At 56.9% G+C, this 15738-nt stretch overlaps 1 protein-coding gene and 1 long non-coding RNA gene across 2 annotated transcripts in view; one reads left to right on the forward strand and one right to left on the reverse strand.

Moving 5' to 3' along the window:
• Window positions 1-244: 244 nt before the first annotated feature.
• On the forward strand, window positions 245-1198 carry LOC121108181. The gene is made up of 5 exons (XR_005842482.1): window positions 245-360; window positions 448-535; window positions 816-964; window positions 1018-1121; window positions 1175-1198. It is a non-coding gene; the product is annotated as an uncharacterized LOC121108181 (long non-coding RNA).
• A 4480-nt stretch (window positions 1199-5678) lies between these two features.
• Window positions 5679-15738, reverse strand: part of LOC121108182 (unconventional myosin-Vb-like) — a 137047-nt gene continuing 126987 nt past the window's right edge. The window contains exons 6-8 of the mRNA XM_046905109.1: window positions 14560-14702; window positions 10166-10246; window positions 5679-5876 (exon numbers count right to left, since the gene is read on the reverse strand). Coding sequence (XP_046761065.1) covers window positions 5724-5876; window positions 10166-10246; window positions 14560-14702 — 377 coding nt within the window. The 3' untranslated portion in view covers window positions 5679-5723. The remainder of the gene's footprint in view (window positions 5877-10165; window positions 10247-14559; window positions 14703-15738) is intronic.

Below are 15738 nucleotides of genomic sequence, written 5' to 3' on the forward strand. Positions count from 1 at the left end.
TCCAACCCAACTTTGATCTTCCAGGACCTTTCCAACCCCCCTTTGACCTTCCAGGACCTTTCCAACCCCCCTTTGGCCTTCCAGGACCTTTCCAACCCCCCCCCATTCCATCCTCCTTTGACCTTCCAGGACCTTTCCAAGCCAACTGCCTATAGGGAACCCTTTGGGTCCTGGAAGGTCACAGCATGAGTCCCATTCCCGCCTATGGGGACCTTTAAGGTCCTGGAAGGTCACAGCAACGCGTCGCATTCCTCCCTATGGATACCCTTTTAGGTCCTGGAAGGTCACAGCTCATAAGCACCCTTTGGGTCCTGGAAGGTCACAGCATGAGTCCCATTCCCGCCTATGGATACCTTTTAGGTCCTGGAAGGTCACAGCTCATAGGTACCTTTTAGGTCCTGGAAGGTCACAGCATGAGTCCCATTCCCGCCTATGGGGAACTTTTAGGTCCTGGAAGGTCACAGCAACGCGTCGCTTTCCTGCCTATAGGCACCCTTTGGGTCCTGGAAGGTCACAGCTCATAAACACCTTTTAGGTCCTGGAAGGTCACAGCTCATAAACACCTTTTAGGTCCTGGAAGGTCACAGCAACGCGTCGCTTTCCTGCCTATAGGCACACTTTGGGTCCTGGAAGGTCACAGCTCATAGGCACCCTTTGGGTCCTGGAAGGTCACAGCATGAGTCCCATTCCTGCCTATGGGGACCTTTTAGGTCCTGGAAGGTCACAGCAACGCGTCGCTTTCCTGCCTATAGGCACCCTTTGGGTCCTGGAAGGTCACAGCATGAGTCCCATTCCTGCCTATGGGGACCTTTTAGGTCCTGGAAGGTCACAGCTCATAGGCACCCTTTGGGTCCTGGAAGGTCACAGCACGAGTCCCATTCCCGCCTATGGATACCTTTTAGGTCCTGGAAGGTCACAGCATGAGTCCCATTCCTGCCTATGGGTACCTTTTAGGTCCTGGAAGGTCACAGCAACGCATTGCTTTCCTGCCTATAGGCACCCTTTGGGTCCTGGAAGGTCACAGCATGAGTCCCATTCCCACCTATGGGTACCTCTTAGGTCCTGGAAGGTCACAGCATGAGTCCCATTCCTGCCTATGGGTACCTTTTAGGTCCTGGAAGGTCACAGCAACGCATTGCTTTCCTGCCTATAGGCACCCTTTGGGTCCTGGAAGGTCACAGCATGAGTCCCATTCCCGCCTATGGGGACCTTTTAGGTCCTGGAAGGTCACAGCTCATAGGCACCCTTTGGGTCCTGGAAGGTCACAGCACGAGTCCCATTCCCGCCTATGGATACCTTTTAGGTCCTGGAAGGTCACAGCATGAGTCCCATTCCTGCCTATGGGTACCTTTTAGGTCCTGGAAGGTCACAGCAACGCATTGCTTTCCTGCCTATAGGCACCCTTTGGGTCCTGGAAGGTCACAGCATGAGTCCCATTCCCACCTATGGGTACCTCTTAGGTCCTGGAAGGTCACAGCATGAGTCCCATTCCTGCCTATGGGTACCTTTTAGGTCCTGGAAGGTCACAGCAACGCGTCGCTTTCCTGCCTATAGGCACCCTTTGGGTCCTGGAAGGTCACAGCATGAGTCCCATTCCCGCCTATGGATACCTTTTAGGTCCTGGAAGGTCACAAAAAGCCCATGAGCACCAAAGGCGGAGGTACGAAAGTCCCCTTTTAAGGCCCACGGAAGGTAATTACAGCGCGGTAATTAACGCGACCCCAATTAAGCACTGCCCCCATCGGTCTCCGCGCTCCTTCCGGTCGGATCATTATGGGATGGATGCGTTCGGCCATTAGGAATTAAGGGCTGCGTTGGATGAGGGCTTCGGGACAGGGAGGTGACGACTCCATAAGGACCCCATAAGGACCCCATAGGATGCAAAGGACCCCATAAAGACCCCATAGGACCCCACAGAACGCAAAGGACCCCAAAGAACCCCAAAGGACACAAAGGACCCCATAAAGACCCCACAGGACCCAAAGGACCCCATATAACCCCATAGGAACCAAATTACCCCATAAAGACCCCATAAGACCCCACAGGACCCCCAAAGACCCCATAGAACCCTATAGGATGCAAAGGACCCCAAAGAACCCCAAAGGACCCCATAGGATCCTATAGGACCCCATAGAACCCAAAGGACCCCATAGGACCTCAAAGGACGCAAAGGACCCCATAAAGACCCCACAGGACACAAAGAACCCCATAAGACCCCAGAGAACCCCATAAGATCCAAAGGACCCCATAAGACCCCAAAGGGCCCCATCTAACCCCATAGGGACCGAAGAACCCCCTAAGACCCCACAGAACCCCAAATGACCCCATAGGACCCCATAGAACGCAAAGGACCCCATAAGGACCCCATAGGACCCCAAAAGACCCAATAGAACCCTACAGGACGCAAAGGACCCCATAAAGAACCCATAGGACCCTATAGGACCCCATAAGACCCCATAGAACCCCACAGAACGCAAAGGACCCCAGAAGACCCAAAGGACCCCATAACGACCACATAAGACCCCATAAAGACCCCGCATAACCCCTAAGACCCACAAAACCCTAAAGGACCCCATAAAGACCCCACAGGACATCCATAAGACCCCACAGGACCCCATAAAGACCCCACAGAAAACCAACAGGACCCCATAAGGACCCTATAGAACCCCAAAGGACCCCATAGGACCCAAAGGACCCCAGAAGACCCGCAGGACCCTATAAAGACCCCACAGGACCCCATGAAACCCCCGTAAGGACCCCAAGGGACCCCATAAGCCCCCCTAAAGACCCCCTAAGGCCCCATAGAACTCAATAAGGGCCCCACAGGACCCCATAAGACCCCATAGACCCCATAAGTCTTTATAGGACCCCATAGGACCCAATAAGCCCCCATAGGACCCCACAGGACCCCATAAGCCCCCATGAAGACCCCATAAGGCCCCATAGGACCCCATAAAGCCCCCATAACGAACCCAAAAACCCCATAGGACTCAATAATGCCCTCATAGGACCCCATAAGTCTTCACAGGACCCCACAGGACCCCATAAGTCTTTATAAGACCCCACAGGACCCCATAAGCCCCCATAGGACCCCATAAGTCTTTATAGGACCCCAGAGGACCCCATAAGCCCCCATAGGACCCCATAAGTCTTTATAAGACCCCACAGGACCCCATAAGCCCCCATAGGACCCCATAAGTCTTCACAGGACCCCATAAGGCCCCATAGAACCCCATAAAGCCCCCATAACGACCCCGAAAACCCCATAGGACTCAATAATGCCCTCATAGGACCCCATAAGTCTTCACAGGACCCCACAGGACCCCATAAGTCTTTATAAGACCCCACAGGACCCCATAAGCCCCCATAGGACCCCATAAGGCCCCATAGGACCCCATAAAGCCCCCATAACGACCCCAAAAACCCCATAGGACTCAATAATGCCCACAAAGAACCCCACAGGACCCCATAAGTCTTCACAGGACCCCACAGGACCCCGTAAGTCTTTATAAGACCCCACAGGACCCCATAAGCCCCCATAGGACCCCATAAGTCTTCACAGGACCCCATAAGGCCCCATAGGACCCCATAAAGCCCCCATAACGACCACAAAAACCCCATAGGACTCAATAATGCCCTCATAGGACCCCATAAGTCTTCACAGGACCCCACAGGACCCCATAAGTCTTTATAGGACCTCACAGGACCCCATAAGCCCCCATAGGACCCCATAAGTCTTTATAAGACCCCACAGGACCCCATAAGCCCCCATAGGACCCCATAAGTCTTCACAGGACCCCATAAGGCCCCATAGGACCCCATAAAGCCCCCATAACGACCCCGAAAACCCCATAGGACTCAATAATGCCCACAAAGAACCCCACAGGACCCCATAAGTCTTCACAGGACCCCACAGGACCCCATAAGTCTTTATAGGACCTCACAGGACCCCATAAGCCCCCATAGGACCCCATAAGTCTTCACAGGACCCCATAAGGCCCCATAGGACCCCATAAAGCCCCCATAACGACCCCGAAAACCCCATAGGACTCAATAATGCCCACAAAGAACCCCACAGGACCCCATAAGTCTTCACAGGACCCCACAGGACCCCATAAGTCTTTATAGGACTTCACAGGACCCCATAAGCCCCCACAGGACCCCATAATTCTTCATAGGACCCCATAAGTCTTTATAAGACCCCACAGGACCCCATAAGCCCCCATAGGACCCCATAAGTCTTCAAAGGACCCCATAAGCCCCCATAGGACCCCATAAAGCCCCCATAACGAACCCAAAAACCCCATAGGACTCAATAATGCCCTCATAGGACCCCATAAGTCTTCACAGGGCCTCACAGGACCCCATAAGTCTTTATAAGACCCCACAGAACCCCATAAGCCCCCACAGGACCCCATAAGTCTTTATAAGACCCCACAGGACCCCATAAGCCCCCATAGGACCCCATAAGTCTTTATAGGACCTCACAGGACCTCATAAGCCCCCATAGGACCCCATAAGGCCCCATAGGACCCCATAAAGCCCCCATAATGACCCCAAAAACCCCATAGGACTCAATAATGCCCTCATAGGACCCCATAAGTCTTCACAGGACCCCACAGGACCCCATAAGTCTTTATAAGACCCCACAGGACCCCATAAGCCCCCATAGGACCCCATAAGTCTTTATAAGACCCCACAGGACCCCATAAGCCCCCATAGGACCCCATAAGTCTTCACAGGACCCCATAAGGCCCCATAGAACCACATAAAGCCCCCATAATGACCCCAAAAACCCCATAGGACTCAATAATGCCCTCATAGGACCCCATAAGTCTTCACAGGACCCCACAGGACCCCATAAGTCTTTATAAGACCCCACAGGACCCCATAAGCCCCCATAGGACCCCATAAGTCTTTATAGGACCTCACAGGACCCCATAAGCCCCCATAGGACCCCATAAGTCTTTATAAGACCCCACAGGACCCCATAAGCCCCCATAGGACCCCATAAGTCTTCACAGGACCCCATAAGGCCCCATAGGACCCCATAAAGCCCCCATAACGACCCCGAAAACCCCATAGGACTCAATAATGCCCTCATAGGACCCCATAAGTCTTCACAGGGCCTCACAGGACCCCATAAGTCTTTATAAGACCCCACAGGACCCCATAAGCCCCCACAGGACCCCATAAGTCTTTATAGGACCTCACAGGACCCCATAAGCCCCCATAGGACCCCATAAGTCTTCACAGGACCCCATAAGGCCCCATAGGACCCCATAAAGCCCCCATAACGACCCCGAAAACCCCACAGGACTCAATAATGCCCACAAAGAAACCCACAGGACCCCATAAGTCTTCACAGGACCTCACAGGACCCCATAAGTCTTTATAAGACCCCACAGGACCCCATAAGCCCCCATAGGACCCCATAAGTCTTCACAGGACCCCATAAGGCCCCATAGGACCCCATAAAGCCCCCATAACGACCCCGAAAACCCCATAGGACTCAATAATGCCCTCATAGGACCCCATAAGTCTTCACAGGACCCCACAGGACCCCATAGGTCTTTATAAGACCCCACAGGACCCCATAAGCCCCCATAGGACCCCATAAGTCTTCAAAGGACCCCGTAAGCCCCCATAGGACCCCGTAAGCCCCCATGAAGACCCCATAAGCGCCCCACGAGGTTTATAGGGTCGCAGGGAACCCTTTGGGGTCAGAGCGGGATGAGGAAGTCGAGGTTGAGGTATGAGGGAACCCGAATGGAGTCCAACGGGACCGGGGTGGGGTTATATGGGATCAGGAGCGGGAAGGTGCGCTTCGAGTCCATCAGCAGCTGATTGGGGTCGTCGCGGTCCTTCAGCTTCGCCTTTGGGGTCGGGGTTTGGGGTCGGGGGGGGAGGAAGGAGAAGGGGGGGGTCAAAGAACCCATAAAACCCCGTAAAAACCCATAAAATCCCCTAAGATCCCATAAAACCCCCTAAGATCCCATAAAACCCCGTAAGAACCCACAAAACCCCATAAGAACCCATAAAACCCCATAAAAACCCATAAAAACCCATAAAAGCCCGTAAGAACCCATAAAACCCCGTAAGAACCCATAAAACCCCATAAAAACCCATAAAACCCCATAAAAACCCATAAAACCCCATAAAAACCCATAAAACCCCGTAAGAACCCATAAAACCCCATAAAAACCCATAAAACCCCATAAAAACCCATAAAAACCCCATAAAAACCCATAAAACCCCGTAAGAACCCACAAAACCCCATAAGAACCCATAAAACCCCATAAAAACCCATAAAACCCCATAAAAACCCATAAAAACCCGTAAGAACCCATAAAACCCCGTAAGAACCCATAAAACCCCATAAAAACCCATAAAATCCCCTAAGATCCCATAAAACCCCCTAAGATCCCATAAAATCCCCTAAGATCCCATAAAACCCCCTAAGATCCCATAAAACCCCGTAAGAACCCACAAAACCCCATAAGAACCCATAAAACCCCGTAAAAACCCATAAAACCCCATAAAAACCCATAAAACCCCGTAAGAACCCATAAAACCCCATAAAACCCCGTAAGAACCCATAAAACCCCGTAAGAACCCACAAAACCCCATAAGAACCCACAAAACCCCATAAGCACCCATAAAACCCCGTAAGCACCCATAAAACCCCGTAAGAACCCATAAAACCCCGTAAGAACCCATAAAACCCCGTAAGAACCCATAAAACCCCATAAAACCCCCTAAGATCCCATAAAACCCCATAAGAACCCATAAAACCCCTTAAAAACCCACAAAACCCCGTAAGAACCCACAAAACCCCATAAGAACCCATAAAACCCCGTAAGAACCCCTAAAACCCCGTAAGAACCCACAAAACCCCGTAAGAACCCACAAAACCCCATAAAACCCCATAAAATCCTGTAAGAACCCATAAAACCCCCTAAGATCCCATAAAACCCCCTAAGATCCCATAAAACCCCATAAGAACCCATAAAACCCCGTAAGAACACATAAAACCCCATAAGAACCCATAAAACCCCCTAAGATCCCATAAAACCCCATAAAACCCCATAGGATCCTATAACATCCCATAAGACCCCATAAGGACCCCAAAACGACCCCATAGCAGGATCTCATGAGGACACCATACTAGGATCCCATAAGACCCCATAAGGAACCCCATAAAAACCCGACAGGGTCCCATAAGGACCCCATAGGACCTCAGAGGACCCCATAAGACCCATCAGGACCCTATAAAGAACTCACAGGACCCCATAAGGACCCGATACGATCCCATAAGGACCCCCTAAGACCCCATAAGACCCCAGAGAGACCCCAAAAAAACCCTGATAGGATCCCATTAGACCTTCCTCACCTGACCCTATGAGACCCCCCCAACCCTATAAGACATTCCCGGCCCTATAAGACCCTCCTGACCCTATAAGTACCTCTTCCTGACCCTATAAGCCCCTCCTGACCCTGTAAGTCCTTCCTGACCCCATAAGACCTTCCTGACCCCATAAGACCCTCCCGACCTCACCCTATAAGCCTCTCCTGACCCTATAAGTCCCTCCCAACCCTATAAGACCTTCCCGCCCCTGTAAGCCCCTCCCGACCTGACCCTATAAGCCCCTCCTGACCCCATAAGACCTTCCCGGCCCTATGAGACCCCATAAGACCCTATAAGACCTTCCCGGCCCTGTAAGCCCCTCCCGACCTGACCCTATAAGTCCCTCCTGACCCCATAAGACCTTCCCGGCCCTATGAGACCCTCCCGACCCTATAAGCCCCTCCTGACCCTATAAGCCCCTCCTGACCCTATAAGCCCCTCCCGACCCTATAAGACCTTCCCGCCCCTGTAAGCCCCTCTCGACCTGACCCTATAAGCCCCTCCTGACCCCATAAGACCTTCCTGGCCCTATGAGACCCTCCCGACCCTATAAGGCCCTCCTGACCCTTTAGGACCTTCCCGACCCTATAAGTCCTTCCTGACCCTATAAGCCCCTCCTGACCCTATAAGACCTTCCCGCCCCTGTAAGCCCCTCCCGACCTGACCCTATAAGTCCCTCCTGACTCCATAAGACCTTCCCGGCCCTATGAGACCCTCCCCACCCTATAAGACCTTCCTGGCCCTATAAGACCTTCCCGACCCTATAAGCCCCTCCCGACCCTATAAGACCTTCCCGCCCCTGTAAGCCCCTCCCGACCTGACCCTATAAGCCCCTCCTGACCCCATAAGACCTTCCCGGCCCTATGAGACCCTCCCGACCCTATAAGCCCCTCCCGACCCTAGAAGACCTTCCCGACCCTATAAGACCCACCCGACCCTATAAGCCCCTCCTGACCCTAGAAGACCTTCCTGCCCCTGTAAGCCCCTCCCGACCTGACCCTATAATCCCCTCCTGACCCCATAAGACCTTCCCGGCCCTATGAGACCCTCCCGACCCTATAAGCCCCTCCTGACCCTATAAGCCCCTCCCGAGCCTAGAAGACCTTCCCGCCCCTGTAAGCCCCTCCCGACCTGACCCTATAAGTCCCTCCTGACCCCATAAGACCTTCCCGGCCCTATGAGACCCTCCCGACCCTATAAGCCCCTCCCGACCCTATAAGACCTTCCCGACCCTATAAGCCCGTCCTGACCCTATAAGACCTTCCCGCCCCTGTAAGCCCCTCTCGACCTGACCCTATAAGCCCCTCCTGACCCCATAAGACCCTCCCGGCCCTATGAGACCCTCCCGACCCTATAAGCCCCTCCCGACCCTATAAGACCTTCCCGACCCTATAAGCCCCTCCTGACCCTATAAGCCCCTCCTGACCCTATAAGACCTTCCCGCCCCTGTAAGCCCCTCCCGACCTGACCCTATAAGTCCCTCCTGACCCCATAAGACCTTCCCGGCCCTATAAGTCCCTCCTGACCCCGTAAGACCTTCCCGGCCCTATGAGACCCTCCCGACCCTATAAGCCCCTCCCGACCCTATAAGCCCCTCCTGACCCTAGAAGACCTTCCCACCCCTGTAAGCCCCTCCCGACCTGACCCTATAAGTCCCTCCTGACCCCATAAGACCTTCCCGGCCCTATGAGACCCCATAAGACCCTATAAGACCTTCCTGGCCCTATAAGACCCTCCTGACCCTATAAGACCTTCCCACCCCTGTAAGCCCCTCCCGACCTGACCCTATAAGTCCCTCCTGACCCCGTAAGACCTTCCCGGCCCTATGAGACCCTCCCGACCCTATAAGCCCCTCCCGACCCTATAAGACCTTCCTGCCCCTGTAAGCCCCTCCCGACCTGACCCTATAAGTCCCTCCTGACCCCATAAGACCTTCCCAGCCCTATGAGACCCTCCCCACCCTATAAGACCTTCCTGGCCCTATAAGACCTTCCCGACCCTATAAGCCCCTCCCGACCCTATAAGACCTTCCCGCCCCTGTAAGCCCCTCCCGACCTGACCCTATAAGTCCCTCCTGACCCCATAAGACCTTCCCGGCCCTATGAGACCCACCCGACCCTATAAGCCCCTCCTGACCCTATAAGACCTTCCCGCCCCTGTAAGCCCCTCCCGACCTGACCCTATAAGTCCCTCCTGACCCTATAAGACCTTCCCGGTCCTATGAGACCCTCCCGACCCTATAAGCCCCTCCTGACCCTATAAGACCCACCCGACCCTATAAGCCCCTCCTGACCCTATAAGACCTTCCCGCCCCTGTAAGCCCCTCCCGACCTGACCCTATAAGTCCCTCCTGACCCCATAAGACCTTCCCGGCACTATGAGACCCTCCCGACCCTATAAGCCCCTCCCGACCCTATAATCCCCTCCTGACCCTATAAGACCCTCCTGACCCTATAAGACCTTCCCACCCCTGTAAGCCCCTCCCGACCTGACCCTATAAGTCCCTCCTGACCCCATAAGACCTTCCCGGCACTATGAGACCCTCCCGACCCTATAAGCCCCTCCCGACCCTATAAGCCCCTCCTGACCCTATAAGATCCTCCTGACCCTATAAGACCTTCCCGCCCCTGTAAGCCCCTCCCGACCTGACCCTATAATCCCCTCCTGACCCCATAAGACCCTCCCGGCCCTATGAGACCCTCCCGACCCTATAAGGCCCTCCCGACCCTATAAGGCCCTCCCGACCCTATAAGTTACCTGTACGGTCCTGATGAAGGCGACGGAGACGCGTTCCTCGAACTCATCCACCGGGCTGTATAGGGTGAGCAGCTTCACGATCTGTAGGGGATTTATAGGGTCAGCGTCGGGGGCGGAGGGGACGGCAGACCCTATAAGGGGCGCTTTATGGGGTCGTTAGAGGGGAGCGAGAGGTTAATGGGAACGGGAATCCTAATAGGGTAAGAGAGAACCCTCACCCCACAGGACCCCATAGGACCCCGTAGGACCCCATAGAACCCTACAAAGCCCCCATAGGACCCTATAAGGACCCCATAGGCCCGCACAGAACCCCATAAACCCCCGTAGGACCCTATAAGGACCCCATAAGATCACACAGAGCCCCATAGGACCCCCTAAAGACCCCATAGACTCCCATAGGCCCCCATAAGCCCCCATAAGACCCCACAGACCCCCCTAAAACCCCCATAGGCCGCCATAAGACCCCATAGGCCCCCATAAGACCCCATAGACCGCCATAAGACCCCATAGACCGCCATAAGACCCCATAGGCCGCTATCAGCCCCCATAAAACCCCACAGAACCCCCAGAAGACCCCATAGGCCCCTATAGGCCCCCATAAGACCCCATAAACCTCCCTAAATCCCCTGTAAGGTCCCCGTAAGACCCCATAGGCCCCCATGAGACCCCATAAAACCCCCATAGGCTTCCATAGGCCACCATACGCCCCCATAGGCCGCCATAAGACCCCATAGGACCCCATAGGCCTCCAAAAGACCCCATAGGCCCCCGTAAGACCCCATAGGCCCCTGTAAGACCCCATAGACTCCCATAGACCCCACAGGCCCCCATAGGCTGCCAAAGGCTTCCATAGGCCCCCATAGAACCCCCACAGGCCTCCATAAGACCCCATAGGCCCCACAGGCCGCTATCGGCCCCCATAAAACCCCATAGAACCCCCACAGGCCTCCAGAAGACCCGATAGAACCCCTATAGGCCGCCACAGGCCCCCATAGGCCTCCATAGGCCCCATAGGCCCCCACAGCCCCCCCAGGACCCCATAGGCCGCCGTAGGCTTCCATAGGCCCCCATAGGCCCCCCCAGGACCCCGTAGGCCGCCGTAGGCTTCCATAGGCCTCCATAGGCCCCCATAGGCCCCCATAAGACCCCATAAGACCCCATAGGACCCCGTAGGACCCCAAAGCCCCCCCAGGACCCCATAGGCCACCGTAGGCTTCCATAGGGCCCCATAAGCCCCCATAAGCCCCCACAGGCCCCCATAGGCCTCCATAGGCCCCCATAGGCTCCCATAAGACCCCATAGGCCCCCATAGGCCACCACAGGCCGCCACAGGCCCCCATAGGCCCCCCCAGGACCCCGTAGGCTGCCATAGGCTTCCATAGGCCTCCATAGGCCCCATAGGCCGCCACAGGCCACCGTAGGCTTCCATAGGCCTCCATAGGCCCCATAGGCCGCCACAGGCCACCATAGGCTTCCATAGGCCTCTATAGGCCCCACAGGCCCCCATAGGCCGCCACAAGCCCCCATAGGCCCCCACAGGCCCCCATAAGACCCCATAGGACCCCAACGCCCCCCCAGGACCCCATAGGCTGCTGTAGGCTTCCATAGGCCCCTATAGGCCCCCACAGGCCACCGTAGGCTTCCATAGGCCTCCAAAGGCCCCCATAGGCTTCCATAGGCCTCCATAGGCCCCCATAGGCCGCCACAGGCCCCCATAGGCCACTGTAGGCTTCTGTAGGCTTCCATAGGCCCCCATAGGCCTCAAAGACCCCCCAGGACCCCATAGGCCGCCGTAGGCTTCCATAGGCCTCCATAGGCCCCCCCAGGAGCCCGTAGGCCGCCGTAGGCTTCCATAGGCCTCCATAGGACCCCATAAGACCCCACTGGCCCCCATAAGACCCCATAGAACCCCACAACCCCCCCAGGACCCCATAGCCCGCCGTAGGCTTCTGTAGGCCTTCATAGGCCTCCATACGCCCCCATAGGCCGCCACAGGCCGCCGTAGGCTTCCATAGGCCCCCATAAGCCCCCAGAGGCCGCCAGAGGCCCCCATAGGCTCCCATAAGACCCCATAGACCTCCACAGGCCGCCACAGGCCACCGTAGGCTTCCATAGGCCTCTATAGGCCCCATAGGCCGCCACAGGCCCCCATAGGCCACCATAGGCCCCCACAGGCCCCCATAGGCTTCCATAGACCTCCATAGGCCCCCATAAGACCCTATTGGCCCCCACAGGCCCCCATAAGACCCCATAGAACCCCACAACCCCCCCAGGACCCCATAGCCCACCGTAGGCTTCTATAGGCCTTCATAGGCCTCCATACGCCCCCATAGGCCGCCACAGGCCGCCGTAGGCTTCCATAGGCCCCCATAAGCCCCCAGAGGCCCCCATAGGCTCCCATAAGACCCCATAGGCCTCCATAGGCCACCACAGGCCGCCACAGGCCCCCATAGGCCCCCCCAGGACCCCGTAGGCTGCCATAGGCTTCCATAGGCCTCCATAGGCCCCATAGGCCGCCACAGGCCGCTGTAGGCTTCCATAGGCCTCCATAGGCCCCCATAGGCCGCCACAGGCCACTGTAGGCTTCCATAGGCCTCCATAGGCCCCATAGGCCGCCACAGGCCACCATAGGCTTCCATAGGCCTCTATAGGCCCCACAGGCCCCCATAGGCCGCCACAAGCCCCCATAGGCCCCCCCAGGCCCCCATAAGACCCCATAGGACCCCAACGCCCCCCCAGGACCCCATAGGCTGCTGTAGGCTTCCATAGGCCCCTATAGGCCCCCACAGGCCACCGTAGGCTTCCATAGGCCTCCAAAGGCCCCCATAGGCTTCCATAGGCCTCCATAGGCCCCCACAGGCCGCCACAGGCCCCCATAGGCCACTGTAGGCTTCTGTAGGCTTCCATAGGCCCCCATAGGCCTCAAAGACCCCCCAGGACCCCATAGGCCGCCGTAGGCTTCCATAGGCCTCCATAGGCCCCCCCAGGAGCCCGTAGGCCGCCGTAGGCTTCCATAGGCCTCTATAGGCCCCATAGGCCGCCACAGGCCGCCGTAGGCTTCCATAGGCCTTCATACGCCTCCATAGGCCCCCATAGGCCCCCACAGGCCCCCATAGGCTTCCATAGACCTCCATAGGCCCCCATAAGACCCCATAAGACCCCATTGGCCCCCATAAGACCCCATAGAACCCCACAACCCCCCCAGGACCCCATAGCCCGCCGTAGGCTTCTGTAGGCCTTCATAGGCCTCCATACGCCCCCATAGGCCGCCACAGGCCGCCGTAGGCTTCCATAGGCCCCCATAAGCCCCCATAGGCCGCCAGAGGCCCCCATAGGCTCCCATAAGACCTCATAGGCCTCCATAGGCCACCACAGGCCGCCACAGGCCACCGTAGGCTTCCATAGGCCTCTATAGGCCGCCATAGGCCCCCATAGGCCGCCATAGGCCACCATAGGCCCCCATAGGCTTCTATAGACCTCAATAGGACCCCATTAAACCCCATAGGCCCCCATAAGACCCCATAGAACCCCACAACCCCCCCAGGACCCCATAGCCCACCGTAGGCTTCTATAGGCCTTCATAGGCCTCCATACGCCCCCATAGGCCGCCACAGGCCGCCGTAGGCTTCCATAGGCCCCCGTAAGACCCCATAGGCCTCCATAGGCCACCACAGGCCGCCACAGGCCCCCATAGGCCGCCGTAGGCTTCCATAGGCCCCCACAGGCCCCCCCAGGACCCCATAGGCCGTCATAGGCTTCCATAGGCCTCCAAAGGCCCTCATAGGCCCCCACAGGCCACCGTAGGCTTCCATAGGCCTCCATAGGCCCCCATAGGCCCCCACAGGCCCCCATAGCCCTCTATAGGCCCCATAGGCCCCCATAGGCCGCCACAAGCCCCCACAGGACCCTGTAGGCCGGCGTCGGCTTCCATAGGCCTCCATAGGCCCCCATAAGACCCCATTGGCCCCCACAAGACCCCATAGGACCCCACAAGACCCCCAGGACCCCCCATAGCCCACCGTAGGCTTCTGTAGGCCTTCATAGGCCTCCATACGCCCCCATAGGCCGCCACAGGCCGCCGTAGGCTTCCATAGGCCCCCATAAGCCCCCATAGGCCGCCAGAGGCCCCCATAGGCTCCCATAAGACCCCATAGGCCTCCATAGGCCACCACAGGCCGCCACAGGCCACCGTAGGCTTCCATAGGCCTCTATAGGCCGCCATAGGCCCCCATAGGCCGCCATAGGCCACCATAGGCCACCATAGGCTTCCATAGACCTCAATAGGACCCCATTAGACCCCATAGGCCCCCAGAAGACCCCATAAGACCCCATAAGACCCCACAGCCCCCCCGGGGACCCCACCTGCTGGCTGCTGAGCTCCGTGCAGTGCTTACAGATGGCCTCGGCGTCCTCGGGGCTCTTCTTGCTGAGCTGCAGCAGCTGCGCCGCCTGGATGAGGGGCTGCAGGGCCTCCAGGGCCCCGCTGTGCTGCAGCTGCTGCTTGCGCAGCCACTCCTCCAGCTGGCTGATGTTGAACCTGGGGGGGGGGGGGATATGAAGGGGTTATGGGGGCTTAATGGGGTCATATGGGGGCTTATTGGGGCCTATGGGGTACTATGGGGGCTTATTGGGGTCATATGGGGGCCTATGGGGGCTTATTGGGGTCTTATGGGGGACTATGGGGGCTTTATGGAGGCCTATGGGGGGCTAAAGGGATCCTATGGGGGCTTTGTGAGGGCCTATGGGGGCTTATGTGGGCTTACGGGGGCTTTATGGGGGCCTATGGGGGCTTATTGGGGTCATATGGGGGACTATGGGGGCTTTATGGAGGCCTATGGGGGTCTAAAGGGATCCTATGGGGGCTTTATGGGGGCCTATGGGGTCTTATGGGGTCTTATGGGGCCTAAGGGGTGCTGCAGCTGCTGCTTGCGCAGCCACTCCTCCAGCTGGCTGATGTTGAACCTGGGGGGGGGGGATATGAAGGGGTTATGGGGGCTTAATGGGGTCATATGGGGGCTTATTGGGGTCTTATGGGGGTCTATGGGGGCTTTATGGGGTCTTATGGGGGTCTATGGGGGCTTATTGGGGTCTTATGGGGGACTATGGGGGCTTTATGGAGGCCTATGGGGGGCTAAAGGGATCCTATGGGGGCTTTGTGAGGGCCTATGGGGGCTTATGTGGGCTTACGGGGGCTTTATGGGGGCCTATGGGGGCTTATTGGGGTCATATGGGGGACTATGGGGGCTTTATGGAGGCCTATGGGGGTCTAAAGGGATCCTATGGGGGCTTTATGGGGGCCTATGGGGTCTTATGGGGTCTTATGGGGCCTAAGGGGTGCTGCAGCTGCTGCTTGCGCAGCCACTCCTCCAGCTGGCTGATGTTGAACCTGGGGGGGGGGGATATGAAGGGGTTATGGGGGCTTAATGGGGTCATATGGGGGCTTATTGGGGTCTTATGGGGGCTTATTGGGGTCTTATGGGGGTCTATGGGGGCTTATTGGGGTCACATGGGGGACTATGGGGGCTTTATGGAGGCCTATGGGGGTCTAAAGGGATCCTATGGGGGCTTTATGG

Source organism: Gallus gallus, chromosome W (genome assembly GCF_016699485.2).
Source record: "Gallus gallus isolate bGalGal1 chromosome W, bGalGal1.mat.broiler.GRCg7b, whole genome shotgun sequence".
NCBI lineage: Eukaryota > Metazoa > Chordata > Aves > Galliformes > Phasianidae > Gallus > Gallus gallus.